The following is a 14210-nucleotide window of genomic DNA, read 5'->3' as shown; positions in this document are numbered from 1 at the left end:
GTTTTCTAAAGTGTGCCAGATAATTTAGTTACGAGGACCGGTCAGAAAATATCATTGATTCACAAAGTGAGAGAGTCGTTCCTTCTCAATTCTCCTTAAACTTCTGATCGCATCAAAGGACAGGGCTCCGTCTCGGCTTGTCCGTCTTACCGCTTTCCCCATACTGGTGAATCAGTGTCAGCCTCAGTGCCTTTTGCAGGCAGCAGTATTTAGAATTTGGTAACAGTTTTTTTTTTGTTTGTTTCATGTATGTGTTTTTAGCAGCTATCTTTGATTTGTGGCGAGATGTTGGCTTCTCCATTTATGCGGGTGATTTAAAGTCTCTTTTGAAAACTTAAGTACATGATCAAGTACTGTATAAAGAAATAATGGCAGTGGGAGGATTATGGTAATGACCATAAACCTGGCAGGGAAGTGAGTGAGGTCGTAGGACTTCACCCTTGAAGTAGGTTCATTGGGTCTCATGCATCTTTTGAGGAGGATGAAAACAGGACAAACACAGGGGGAAGGAAGAATGGAAGAGTGTCATGGGTTCCAAGACAGCACCTAGCTGGACCCAACTCTGGGCTGCCTGGCTCCCTCAGCCTTCAGGATTCAACCCATACCACTTCTTACGGGAAGCCTTCCAGGATCCCTGGCTTGGGAGTCATCTCTTCCCATACAGTGACCAACCACTTTCTCAAGAACTAGCTGTGTCATCAGAGGTCAGAAAAGTGGATGCCTGCTGGGGGTAGGGAAAGGGGACCTGTGGCAAACTGCAGGGCATGTGCCCCATTTAATGGCTGATAAACAGAAATGTGCAGGCCTGGGGTGGCCACACCTTCCAATTCCTCAAGAGAATTCAGCAGTCTAAATTCTCATGTGAAATTTCACCATTTTTAATGTTGACCACAAATGCCTGGGGGCTGGATCTTGTCTTGGGCACACTCAGGTGACACAGAGGGAAGCTTCCAGGTGAAAGCCGTCAGGGTCTTGAAAATGATGGAACTGAGGATATGATCACAGCTAGAGCAAGCTGTCCAAGTCATGTGTTTTCCCCATAAGATGGGGCGCTCCTGGCGGGCAGGGAGGAACCTGGGTCATCAGGCCCTGCCTGACCAAGGCCAACCCCAAAGTCCTGGTCACAGAGGCCTGGGGCAGCGTGAATGATATCCAGAGGAACAGGTGTCCATCCTCTGGGGAAGTGAGGCTGAAGTCTGGGGTCATGTAGCAGAGGTGTTCCTGCAGACACATGCTTGGGAGTGGGTTCCCAGGGGGGACCTGGTGAGGGAAGGTCACTGTGCTAGGGGACAGCATGCCTGGTAGGGCAGTGACTCCAGGTGGTGGGAGGATGAGGACTGTGCTGGGGAGGAGGGATTCTGGCTGGGAATGGACTTTGACAGCAACCTGGCTCCAGAATGGAGAGGGATGCCTTGGATGCAGAGTTGGAAAAGGTGGGCAGAGCCTATAGACACTGTTTCAGGCAGAGCCTGGGGGAGTGCAAAGGCCAGGAGTCTAGAATGCCCATGCAGGATCCGGGACAGGTGAGGGAGGCAATCTGACCGAGCTCCAGCAGGCAGGGCCCAGGTCTACGTGGATGAGACTGTGCTCAGGGGCAGCAATGGAGGGGTGGGGAGGCACATGGAGAGGGGCAGGGACTTCAGGCAAGGAGGAGTTGGGACTGAGGGAACCTTGCCTCACTCTGTAAGGGTAAAAGTTGATCTTTGGGGTGGCTCCTGCGGTGCACGCCCGCTCCTGTAAAACTATCTTCCCGTCTCAGGGGTCTCCACCTGGTCAAAGGCCCAGCTCAGCCCCGTGGCCCGGTAATCGGCCTCCCCACCTCTTCCCAGCCTGTGCCCCGACTTGGCCCAGGGCGCATAGAGAGGGCGAGGCGGCCTCCCGCACCCCAGGGCTGACGGTTGGGTCCTGGGTGTCCCGAGGACTCTTTGGGTGGGGATGGGCGGGCGGGCGGGCGCCGCACCTCCGAGGTTGCGCGCCACGAGGGCGCGGGGCGCACCGAGGGTGGCCGGCGGCAGGGCTCCCCCGGCCCGGCCCGCGGCGCTTCTCTGCCGCCGCCTCGGGGTGTCTCTGCTTCGCTACGAGCCGGGAACCGCGGCGGCGACGGCGCGAGGAGGGGAGCGGGCGGTGGCGGCGGTGGCGGCAGCGGCGGCGGCGGCGGCAGCGGCGGCGGCGGCGGCCGCGCCAAGAAGCGCCGGGTCACCGCAGGCTGAGGCGCCCGCCGTCCCCGCCCTCCCCCTCGCTCTCCTTCTCCCTCCCTCCCGCCTCCCTCGCTCGCTCGCTCCTTCCCTCTCCCCGCCTCCCCTCCGCGCTCCCCCGCCCTCCCCTCCGCGCCTCGCCTCCTCCGCCCCGCGCCCTGCGGTGCTGCAGCTGCGGGCGGCTCCAGCTGCCCCCAGATGTGGGCTGGGCGGCGCGCGGGGAACTTTCGCGCCGGCTGCGAGTGCGGGGCCCCGGCTGCGGTCCGGCTGCCATGGATCCGCCGGCGGGAGCCGCTCGCCGCCTGCTCTGCCCCGCGCTGCTGCTACTGCTACTGCCGCCGCTCCTGCTGCCGCCGCTGCCCGCGGACGCCGGGCTCGCCGCCGCCGCCGACCCCCCAGGTAGGTGCGGCCCGGCCCCCAAGCCCCGCGACCCCAGCCGGCCGGGCTCCGCCCCGGCCCGCATGCCCCACCGCCCCCTCCCCAGGCGTCGTCCAGCCCGACTTGGGCAAACTCCGCGCTCCCCGCCCGGGGCCAAGTTGGCCAACTTCAGGGCCGGGTCGGTCGCGCAGGGGGAGCCCCGCGGCGCACCCGGGCGTCATGGGCCGGGGGGAGCCTCGGAGCGCTTGCGGCTCCCGGGACGCCGAGGATGGAGACCGAGGGCCGGGAAAGCCCCGCGGCGGAGAGCGCAGCGCCAAGCCCCAGCGGGTCCGGGGGAGCCAGGGCGAGGCGGCGCCCGGGCTTGCGTCCGGGGACGCTCGGGAGGAGCCGGGTGCCGAGCGCGCCTCCTTGGGCCCTGAGGATTGGTTGGGGCGCCCCGGAGGGAATCCTCCAAGATCTGAAGGACCCTGCTCCACCCCTCCCTGTCCTCGGGCGCGCGGGAAGGGGGACTGGCAGCGGACAGACCCCGAGCTAGACACGGAGGACAGGCCGCCCGTGTCCGGGGGAGCCGAGTCCTCGCCGCTCCGGAGGCAAGCGGTGAGGGCACTCGGGCGGCAAGGGCCGCTGAGAGGTAGAGGCGCACGGGTAGGAGGTCAACGGGGAATGGCTTCGGAGCAGTCCCACGTCCTGCCAAGGACGGTAGGTTCAAGGGGCGGGGGACGCTCTGACGGGCTGCCCCCTGGGGGACTGTGAAAAGCTTCGGAGCCCCAACCCAGAACGGGGCAGGAGGCAGAGTCCTGGGTTGGCAGGGTCCCAGAGGGGGTCAGCCTGGGGGTGGCGGGGCTCCGGAGTGGTGGCCCTGTTAACGCTCTTTCCCTTTTGGAAGAAGGCCGGGGAGGTGCAGACTAGTTTCTGGGGGTTGCCTAGTGGAATGCCCTTCCCTTCGCAGTGGGGGCAGGGCTTGGGGGGATGCTGGACTCGGCGCCGGGGCTCCGGGGCTCTGAGGTCTCTGCGGGTCTAACGCCCCTTCCCTTTGCAGGCGGGCCCCTGGGGCACGGAGCTGAGCGCATCCTGGCGGTGCCGGTGCGCACTGACGCCCAGGGCCGTTTGGTGTCCCACGTGGTGTCGGCGGCGACGGCCCAGGCTGGGGTACGGACCCGCAGGGCCGCCACAGTGCAGACCCCGGGCTTCCCTGGAGGCAGTGAGGAGGACCCTGGCGGCCGCCTCTTCTACAATGTCACGGTCTTCGGCCGAGACCTGCACCTGCGGCTGCGGCCCAACGCCCGCCTCGTGGCGCCCGGGGCCACGGTGGAGTGGCAGGGCGAGTCGGGTGCTACCCGGGTGGAGCCGCTGCTTGGAACCTGCCTCTATGTCGGAGACGTGGCCGGCCTGGCTGAAGCCTCCTCCGTGGCGCTCAGCAACTGCGACGGGCTGGTGAGTACGCACTTCTCTCCCTCCTTCCTGTCCATTGCCCTCCCGTGGGTTTTGGGAAGCCTGTTATCTGGGAGTCCCCTCGGAGGGCACGACCTGTACGGAGGACCGTCTTTGCACCACGATGCTTAGAGACCGCTGGGCCCGGACTTAAGGGGCTGGCTGGAAGGCAGGTTGTTTTGATTGGTTCTAGAGGGTGATTTATGCAGGGGGAGGGCCACGTTTCCAAAGTGCTTATCAAGTAGCAGAGTGGTCTCCCTCATGCCTGCAGGCACAGATCTTGGCGTAGCATCCAGGTGATTGTGTATCTCTGAGTGTGTGCATCTGCACGTATGTGTTGGAGTGCTGGCGCGTACTCGTGTCTGGGTACCTGTGCACCTGTGTTCACGTGTGAATGTGCCATTGTGTTTAGTCCACGTGTGTACCTGCAGGTGTCTGCTCATTTGGGTGTTGGTGTCTGTGCAGCGTGTTGCTATGCATTTTAGCGTGTGTGATATGTGTGTGGGGGCACACGTGCTGGCAGCCGGTCTTGTTTCTGTGCGTGCTAGTGGTGCCAGCCTAGGGAGCAGGCAGTGATGCTGAAGTGCCCAATGATCCCTCTGCCCCCTGGCTGACCAGGAACCACTGATTTTTATGCTGTGGTTTCCTGTGGAACTTCAGCTGGTTGGTTATTTGAAAAGTCGGTTTTCCCTCTATTTTGAGCCAAGGGGAGTATTTGGAAATGCGGGCTCTGGTGTCCGTGGGCAGCCCCTGGAGGACAGGAGAGACTGGAGAGGGGGTCCCTTCTGGGATTGCCTGGGCCACCCAGTGTGACCAAAGCCCTGGGAAGTTCTGCATCTGGGGGCCTAGAGGGACCATGGCTGGGCATAAGGGGCCCTTGGAGGAAGCCTGGATCGATGCTCAGGGAGGAGGCTGACATTGGCGGTGCTCTGTCTGGTTGCCCTGGGGCCTGGCACGCGGCAGAAGCCACTGCAGCTTTCTATTTTGGATTGGGTGTGCGGTGGTCAGGCTGGCTGTGCCCGCCAGACAGCTGAGGCCGCCCACCCTGGGTTCCGCTCTAACTGCTGCTCTGAGCGAGTGGCCGCCCTCCCAGCGCTGCTGGCCCCGAGCCCCCGTCCTCAGGCTCGCCCTGCAGGCTGCAGAGCCAGCAATCACACCAGAGTCCCGCAACCGCTGGCGTTCTTTTTATGGAGACACAGGAAATGTCACTTGTTGCTTCTTCGGAAAATCACTGCCTTTGGCTGGATCTAGTTGGAACCTGGGCGTGTTGCAAACAACTATAAATGTCCTTGGAGGAGCTGGGTTAACGTGGGGCAGCCCTTTATATCTCTGTTGTCTCTGAGGATGTACCGGGTTTCACAGGTGTATCTCATTTTACCCTGGAGGTGAATTTCCTAAATAAAAGGAAACTGGTGCTGGGGACTGAGGGGGTGTGCAGTGGGGCTGAGCTGGGGCCCGGGGAGTGGGCATGGAGGAGTCTGTTGGTGGGCCAGCTCCTGTGTGCTAAGTAATTCTTGATGGAGTGCATTTCAGGGAGCCTTTGTCAGTGTATCATTCATTCGTCTGTTCCTTCTGTGATCTGTTTGTTCAGCCAGCAGCTCCTTGCGCATTTGTCCTCCGGACTGGACAGAGATGTGGCTGGTCTGGTGCCACTTGGGACACACTGCTCAGCTGATGGGCTGAGGCCCACTCCGGTCAGGGCTCTGAGAGCATGCTCCTGGGGACTATTTGAAGAATGAATTGCCAGAGGGCAAAGGTGCAGAGGGGAGAGGGTGTGCAGAGAGTACCAGCTGTACATCGGCTTGGTTGGGATGGGCACGGTGAGATGTCACATGTCCCAGACACACACCAGCAGAAGTGCAAGACAGAGCTGGAGAGAAGACCGGAGTTGGAAGAGGGGCTGGGGTCTTTTTCATCTCATTTTTCCTTTTCTTTCTTTCTTTTTTAAAAGTTATTTTTGTTGTTGTTGTTAGTGGAGGTACTGGGGATTGAACCCAGGACCTCATGCATGCTAATAAGCATGTGCCCTACCACTGAGCTATACCTGCCCCTTCCTTTCTTTCCTTCTTTCTTTCCTTCTTTCCTTCTTCCTTCCTTCCTTCCTTCCTTCCTTCCTTTCTTTCTTTCTTCCTTTCTTTCTTTCTTTCTTTCTTTCTTTCTTTCTTTCTTTCCTTTCTTTCTTTCCTTTCTTTCTTTCCTTTCTTTTCTTCCTTCCTTCCTTTTCTTTCTCTATTTCTCTCTTTCCCTTTCTTTCCTCCCTTCCTTCATTCTTCCCTTTCTCTCTCTCTCCCTCTCTCCCTCCCTCTCACCCTTTCCTTTCTTCCTTTTTGATGTGTGTGTCTGTTCTGATTTTATACCAATTCATTCCTTAGCCCTTTTAGTCTCTCTGTGCATCAGTGATAGGCCCATTTGCTAAGGGCCTGGGGTTTAAACATCATGTTTCTGGTCTTTACAGTGACCCTGCAGAGGAGGGTTCTTCATTCCTGGTTCCCAGTTGGGCAGCTGAAGCTCTGGAAGGTTGAATGACTTGCCCAAGGCCACACAGCCCGTGGTGGCAGGAGTCTGACCTGGTTCTGTCCAGACCCTTCTGCCATGATGCTCCTAAGTCTGGGCAGGTAGAAGATCCTGAGACGTGGTAACAGAGGCCGTAATCCCTGTGCACTCCCGCTCAACAGTCCTTACGTGGCTATGTGCACCTCACCCTCCCAGCAACCATGCCACACAGCCCCTTTTCTGCAGCTCCTGCTCTTGCTTTGTAGACAGTGAAACACACTGAAGCAGGTATGTCAGGCTGTGGTGTGTGTGCAAGTCCCCAGGGATCTTGTTAAAATGCAGGTGTTGAGTCTGCATGTCCGGGGGTGGGGGTTGAGCTCCCAGGCTGATTGCTCCTGGGCCTCAGGCTTCCCTCTGAGAAGTGAGGCTTTGCAGCCCCATTTCTGCCAAGGAGTTCCACAAGACTGCACCACAAGTTGCTCCGAGCAAGTGGGGTTCAATCCACAAGCGGTGTGGGAAACGCTGCACCTTGCTTTCAGCCTGGGAGACTCAAGGAGGCCCACAAGGATCTCTGAGAAGCTCTGTAATAAAGAAACCCCTCAAACTCTGTGTAATGCAGCACTGCTCACACAGATGGGACCACGGGACCCCTTTGCAGAACATGTGGAACTAGCCTTCCTGGAAGATGTGCAGAGAAACCACGGAGCAGGATTGTGGCCTTGTGGTCCTGTAGCGTAAGTTATGCCTCTTCTGAGAGCCATAGGCTCTTTCAGGCCTACTGTCCTGCCCCTAGCCTGGGACACATATTTGTTCACTTACTTGCTTGGCACTGAGTTTGTTTCTCTACCTTAACGGAAGCTTTATTTTCTGTGGAAGCTTTGTTTTTTATTTAGCATGAGGGGATTCTTATTCTCAGATCCTTTCAGTCACAAGTGAAAGAAAACTCTGGTCAATTTAGATTGAACAGAAACGGGAAGTTATCAGCTCACATAATGATCAGTCTTCAGGCATGGCTGGATCCAGGTGCTCCCGCCAGGTCCTAAGGACCCTTGCTGTCTCTTGCCTCTGCCTCCTTGTGTGTTGGCTTTGTTCTCAGGTGGAGTCCTTCTCTGGTGAGTCAAGGGGCCCCAGCAGTGCCGGCTGACATCTCTTTCTGATAATTCCAGCTGAGTCCTGGGGATCACTCTAGGCAGGCTGGGATCAGATGCCCCCATGAGAATCAGGACATGGTGTTTGCAGAATCCCATGGATCAAGGGTGCAAGGGGTGCTGCTCCCTAAAGTGATATGAGGTTGGGACCTGGGCCTGCCATGGTGCAAATTCTATGAGAATCGGTCAAGGTGCAGACTCAGGAAATGCCACATAAAGATGTGCTTCATAAGATACAGCGTGCACTTTATTTCCAGAGAGGCTGCTAGATGTGGTTTCCAGGTTCTTTACAGCCTTTAGACAGATATTGTTCATCAAACTCACAGGGAAAGGTTAAAGTTTGCCTTTTCACGATGTGTGAGAAAATAAGGCTTAACAAAGGATTCTTGTATATCTCATTGCTACGGAAGACTTTTCTAGTACCTCTCGGTACATGATAGGTGTGCTAATTTCACATTTTTTTTTAAATTGGAGTATAGTCAGTTACAACGTGTCAATTTCTGGTTGTACAGCGTAATTTTTCAGTCATATATATATATTCATTTTCATATTCCTTTTGATGAAAGGTTGTTACAAGATATTGAGTATAGTTCCCTGTGCTGTACAGAAGAAATTTGTTTATCTATTTTTATATATAGTAGTTAATAATATTTGCAAATTTCAAACTCCCAAATTTATCCCTCCCCCTCTCACCCCAGGAACCATAAAACTGTTCACTATGTCTGCGAGTCTGTTTCTGTTTTGTAGAAGAGTTTATTAGTGTCTTCTTATTTCCTTTTTAGACTCCACATTGAGTGATATCATATGGTACTTTTCTTTCTCTTTTTGGCTTACTTCATTTCGAATGTCACATCATTCTTACATGCTCAGTGAAAACCCAATGAGAAGCCTGTTGACATAAAAAGTAATAACAGTACATCATAGTTTACTGTGCCCCTGTTACGTGCCAGGCTTTCTGCTGAGTACCTTATGCTAAATCAGCTTGATTAATCCTCACAACACCCTATGGAGTACGGCTAATATTATCCCCATTCTTCAGATGAATAAACCGAGGCTCCAAAAGCCGATATAACTTGCTTCGGGCTTTGCAGTACTTAAACGCCTGTTTGGTCCCAAGACCACGCTCACTACATCTCACTGCCTTCTTTGTGTGCCAACAAAAAGAATAAAAATGAAGAAATGCATTTCTTTAAAACATGAGGAAATGTTTTACCTTTTCTATTTTGACTCCTGGAGACCTTCTCAGTCAGGGGCCTAGACTGTTGTCAGTGTCAGTGAGTGGGGGCTGGGCGCAGGTCTCATGGCCGAGTGGCTTGGTGACTCGCTGCTGACCTGCTCAGGGCTGCAGCTCCTTTAAGGTGGCCTGAGTCCTCATGGCTGGACGATGGCCGTGGAGGCTCCAGGAGGATGGAAGTACCCTGGCCCACCTCCACCTCCTCTGTTCGGTTCAGCTCAGGGGACGTCACCGGTCAGCATGGCCATCCATCAGTGACGCCTCCTTAGGCTGGGGGGTGACTCTGTGCGGCAGTTCAGAGAAGGGGGTTCAGAGAAGCCCAAGGGCTGCTGCCTTGTGGGATGGGGCTCCCCTGCTGGGCTGCCGTCCTGGCCAGGTGCCTACTCTGTCCAGTCTTGATGGGCAGTAAAAGTCACTAAGGGCCTCAGAGAGAAGTCATTTGCTGACCTAAGGACCGAGTTGAGTTTCATTTTTCCTAACAAAGCTGCTCTCTTCGCAGCCACACCCTGGGCTCCAGCTGGTTCAGGTGCTAGAGTTGGGGGGGCAGGTGCAATACACTTGGGCTGTGGGGCTGGGGGTAAGGAGTGTATGGGACTTGCAGCTGCCCCTTGTAGGGTCTTCCTTTGTCTCACCCTGCCTTGGCCCTGCCTGGAGGGCAATGAAAAGGTCTAGGAACACTGAAGAGGGGCTGCGGGAATGTCCGGGTTCCCTGGGTGTCGGGGCTTCTCAGGTCAGAGGAGCACTTGCTTGGCCCCTGCTCTTGGCATGCTATGCAGGTGCCCATGGTGGCCTCAGCCTCCTCCATGGCTTACTCTCCTTGTTGTTTAAGACTCATTCAGCTTAAGTGACAAAGAACCAACTTACAAGGGATGCAACAAACACAGGATGTCATGGGCCCAGTTATCTTTGAGGTCCTGAGGAGTTTCAGCTTCAGGCATGGCTGGATCAAGGGGCTTGGGGCTGGTTTCAGAACATGTCTTCTGCCTTTCAGCTCTGCCAGTGTCTGTGTTCATCTCAGGATGGCCCTCCCCATGGAAGGGTCCATCGGCAGCTCCTGACATAACTTGCCTTCCATGGTCGTAGTCTCTTGGAAATGGAGAGCACTCCTTTCTGGATGGTTCCTGCTAGAATCCTGGGAAGGCTTCTGATGGGCACTGCTTGGGTTACAGGCCCATCTTTAAATCAATCGCTGTGATGTGGGCCTGGCCCGAGGCTCTTGCTTACCTCACATTTGGGGCTGAGTGTGAGGGTCAGATCCCCAAACTCTGGAATGGATTGAGGTTTTATGATAAAAACAAGAGAGAGGAGCAGCGTGCTGGGCCGCCACACTCCACCCAGACCTGCCTGCCCAGCTGCCTCCCGGGCTCCTTCCTTGGGCCCCCCCATGCTTCTGAGATGGAATGCGGATCTCTCCACTCTCCCCCAGACCTCACCCTTCACTTGGGCAGGAATCCCAGGATCACCCCCTCCCCTCCCTCTCCACGACCCCCACCTCCAGCTGGTCATCATCTTGGACATCTCTGGACGTCACCCCCGTTCCCATCGCTCCACCACGCCTGACTCCAAGCCCTGTCTTTCGCTCCTGTGACCCTCAGCCTCTCCAAATTGGAGCAGCTCTTTCCCCACACAGCTGCCAGACTGATTTTTATAAACCACACATTAAATCATGTCACTCCTTTGCTTAAGACCTTTCAATAGTTCTTATTCCCCATAAAAAAAAAAAAATCCAAACCTGGAAAAAAAATTCAGACCCACCGTCCTGGCATACAGGGCTCCCCATGGCCTGACCTAGTAACCGCCAGTCTTGTCTGTCACTGTGTGTCCCTCATGCCTCCAACACTGGGCACTCCCATCTTAGGGCCTTTGCACAGGCTGTGCCCTCACCCCGACCACTTTTATCCTTCCCTCTTTACTTGACTCAATCTGTAGATCTCAGCTACATGGCACTCCACCCGGGACGCTGTCCCGGACACTCACGTGCCGTGTTGCATCCACGCTTCACAGGCAGCTTGTACGTGGCTATGTCTGCAGGGCCCAGCTCCACTGGGTGGGGCTCCGCTGGGAGCCGTGAAATGAGCATGCTCGGGGAGTGTGGTGGCCCAGCATCCTGCTACTGTACAGGGAAGAGTGGGGGACTCATCCCAAGACCCTGTGCCCCCCATACTGGGGCTGGCCCACCTCTCCTTGTCTCGTTTGCTGCAGACCCCAGGATGGAGAACCGCAGGCCCCCTTGGAGAATGGCCAAAGGCCCCACCTCTTTTCCCGCAGGAAAGCACTTGTGCATGCATGTGGTTTTGCACGGTTTTCTTGCCCCGAACTCGGAGTTCATGCAACCTGAGTTCAAAACCCCTGGTCTAAATGAAACTAAGTAAGAGAGGGAAGCCCCTTTGGACCTGTTGGGAGGGACTTTTGGAGGGCCGGTAAGGAGACCTTCGGCCAGGCTCTGGCAGGTCCCCATGAAGCCCTGGGCAGATCCTCCTGCCATGAGCCTCAGTTCACCCAGGTGGCAAGTGAGGCTGGATCAGCCATTTCTGGGACCCTTTTAGGGCAACTCCAGGTGTCTTAGGGGCCAAATGGGGACCAACTGAAGGGACCAGGTTGATGGAGGGAGAGATGGGGACCCTGGCCAGTCTATGCCCTGCCTCCCTTTATAGATTGTTGTCCCTCAGGACCACAGGCTCCTTGCTACTGTACCCTCAGATGTTTCTTCAGAGAAGCTGCATTTCTGAGTCTTGCTATTGCACAGGGAGATGGATCCAGTGGGAACCCAGTGGGCCCTGTGGTCCCCTGACCAGACTTCCAGAGGCTGATGTGGAAATGTTGGGGGCTGCGCCAGCAGCAGGGTCGTTAGGTGGGGGCTCCCAGCAGGCAGGGGCTGTCTTGGAGAACTTGCTGCCTTCCTTCATCGCAGCTGCCCCTGCCCCTTTCTGGGGCAGCCACAACCTCCTGGCCAGCCTCATCACCACTTCTCACTGAGTGCAATCTGTGGGCAGGGAAGGGACTTCTCAGGTGCGCTGACCTGTGGCTGCCATGGTGGAGAAGGCTGGCTGGTCGGGGATTTGTGCTAGAGGTGGGAAAGCCGCCGCCCATAGCCCCTCAGAATGAGGTATACACACCTGTGGTCTGAAATCCAGACTCCCCAGGCTTCAGCAAGTAAGGCATTTGAAGGCGCCTAGGGTAGCCAGAATCTTAGAGACAGCGGGTGGAGTGGTGGTTGTCAGGTGCTGGAGGAGGGGGATGGGGAGCTGATTCACAGGTACAGAGTTTCAGTTTTAGCAGAAGGAAGGAGTTCTGGAGATGGATGGTGGTGATCATTGCACAGCGTTATGAACATATTTGATACCACTGACCTGTACGCTTAGAAATGGTTAAGATGGTATATTTTATGTGTATTTTATCCCCCATAAAAGGCATCTGGGGACTGGTGGGATTGGATAGGTAGTTCAGGGGTGGAGTGGTGTCCTTTGCACCCTGCTCACCCAGCTCCCACCGCTCCGTGACTCTGTTCCCTGGCGGACCGGAGGCTGCAGCTGCCCCCACACCCCTCACCACCCGAGGCACAACCAAGTGCAGAAGGGAAGCAGTCTACTTTTTGGAGGTTCCTGCTGCAGTTCTGAGCTTCACTCTGATTGGATGGGCTTGGGTCACGGAGTCTCTCCATAGCCAATCACTGTGGCCCGGGAATGCCCTGTGCTGACTGGCTCTGGGCTGAGTCACATGCTCCACCCCTGACCTGGAATGAGGTTCAGGGGGCCAGGGGTGCTGGGACCACCTCCCAAGGCTGAGCAGCAGCTTTCTGCCTGCCTCTCTGTCTATGAGCTGAGGGTCCTGCACCCACGCTCCTGAGGATGCCCAGCAGCCAGCAGCTGTCCCTCTGCAGGGGGCGATCAGATCAGGGTCTATATGATCTACCTCTGCTCACTGCATGGACCCAATCCCTGCAATCATCCTGTGTGCCAGCCACCGTTGCCCCCCATTTTACAGATGAGGAAACCGAGGCTCCAGTAAGTTACTTGGATATGTGGGGCTCCCCTGTGTGGGTCACCTCTCCTCTTGGATCCTCTGGGGAGGAGCATGGTAACCTGACTCAGCCCCTCATGAAGGCCAGCATAGCTGGTCCCTGACCTCTGAGCCGGAGTGCAGGGAGGCCAGCTCTTTCTGGGCCATCCTGTCACATTGCCACCCAACACTGACTCCACTGATTGGTTGTGTGCTTCTGGCATTGGTTCCTCAGTGGCAGGATGCTGCTCGTGCAGGTGCTGGCCCCTTCCAGGTCCCCCCTGCCTGATGGCTAGCCTGGCTTCTCACCCCCCGTGTCCCCAGCACTTAGTGAGTGAGGAGTGACCCAGCACCGGGGGTGGGGGTAGGGGAAGGCTGGGTCCTTTGTGAGGACCACAAGTGCCACAGCCAGCGTGAGCGGAGGAGTCATCGAAAAGCTCATCAGTTCTGAGCCACAAGGATGCCCTACGGCCTGCTGCGTCCACTCAGCTGTGTGGTGGCCTGAGCTGTGGCTGGGGCCTCCCTACTCTGGCCTCTGAGGTTCGAAGGGTCGAGTATACGGGGAGCCCCTCCTGGGACCCTGGGGCTGCACTGGTGGGTAGATGCGTCCTTCCTTGCCCCTACTGCCCTCCTGCACTCGGGCAGGCTGGGGGTTTTGCGTTGCTGTCAGAACACAGCAGGCTACCGGTATGTGTGAGTGTGTGGGCACATTCCTGTACGCGTATGTGGGAATGTGTGCATGCGTATATGTATGAGTGTGATGTGTGTGCATATGAGTGTGTGTGTGGGTATCTGTGCATATGCGTGTGTGCATTTGAGTGTGAGTGTGCATGTGTGGTCCGGTATGTTCCTGGCAGGGGTTTCCTGCAGGGGAGGAGACTGAGATGGGGTGGGGGTGCTGAGGGGAGAGGAGGACCCCAGCCCACCTTGGACCCTTCCTCCCCTTCCCTCCTTCACTGGCAGGCATTCTGGAATGGGAGGGCCCAGGTAGGAGCCTCTCGCTCTGCCGCGTGTGTCTCATAGTAAATGTCAGCTGTCCACCGGGTCTGCGGTGCTGCCATTAATATGGAGAAGTTATTACCAAGCCTGGAGCCGGCTCCTCGGGCTCATCCATGAATTTCAATTACCCTGCGTGTCTACTCCGGGGCCGGTGGAGTGGGGCGCACAGCTTCCGCTCTGAGGCAGAGAGAACTCTGGCGTCCAGGACCAAGGCTCCCGCAGGTTCTGCGCAGCCCCACCCTGCCCTGCACGTTTCGGTGGTAAGCGGACGTTGTGTGAGCTGGAGGCTGCCGGGCCTCGTGGCCAGCTTTGCCCTGCGCAGCTGGGCAGCCT

The 14210-nt window shown here is 56.8% G+C and overlaps 1 protein-coding gene and 1 non-coding gene across 2 annotated transcripts in view; one reads left to right on the top strand and one right to left on the bottom strand.

Moving 5' to 3' along the window:
• The first annotated feature begins 2336 nt into the window (after nt 1-2336).
• The window catches only part of ADAMTS2 (ADAM metallopeptidase with thrombospondin type 1 motif 2), a 205767-nt gene continuing 193893 nt past the window's right edge, over nt 2337-14210 (top strand). The window contains exons 1-2 of the mRNA XM_031437967.2: nt 2337-2594; nt 3613-4007. Of these exons, the coding sequence (XP_031293827.2) occupies nt 2468-2594; nt 3613-4007 (522 nt within the window). The 5' untranslated portion in view covers nt 2337-2467. The remainder of the gene's footprint in view (nt 2595-3612; nt 4008-14210) is intronic.
• TRNAN-AUU (transfer RNA asparagine (anticodon AUU)) lies at nt 5978-6053 on the bottom strand. Its single transcript is given in 2 exon segments — nt 5978-6013; nt 6017-6053. It is a non-coding gene; the product is annotated as a tRNA-Asn (tRNA).

Source organism: Camelus dromedarius, chromosome 27 (genome assembly GCF_036321535.1).
Source record: "Camelus dromedarius isolate mCamDro1 chromosome 27, mCamDro1.pat, whole genome shotgun sequence".
NCBI classification, from domain to species: Eukaryota; Metazoa; Chordata; class Mammalia; order Artiodactyla; family Camelidae; genus Camelus; species Camelus dromedarius.
Note: the sequence above shows the minus strand (reverse complement) of the source record. Positions and strands in the feature narration are given on the sequence as shown.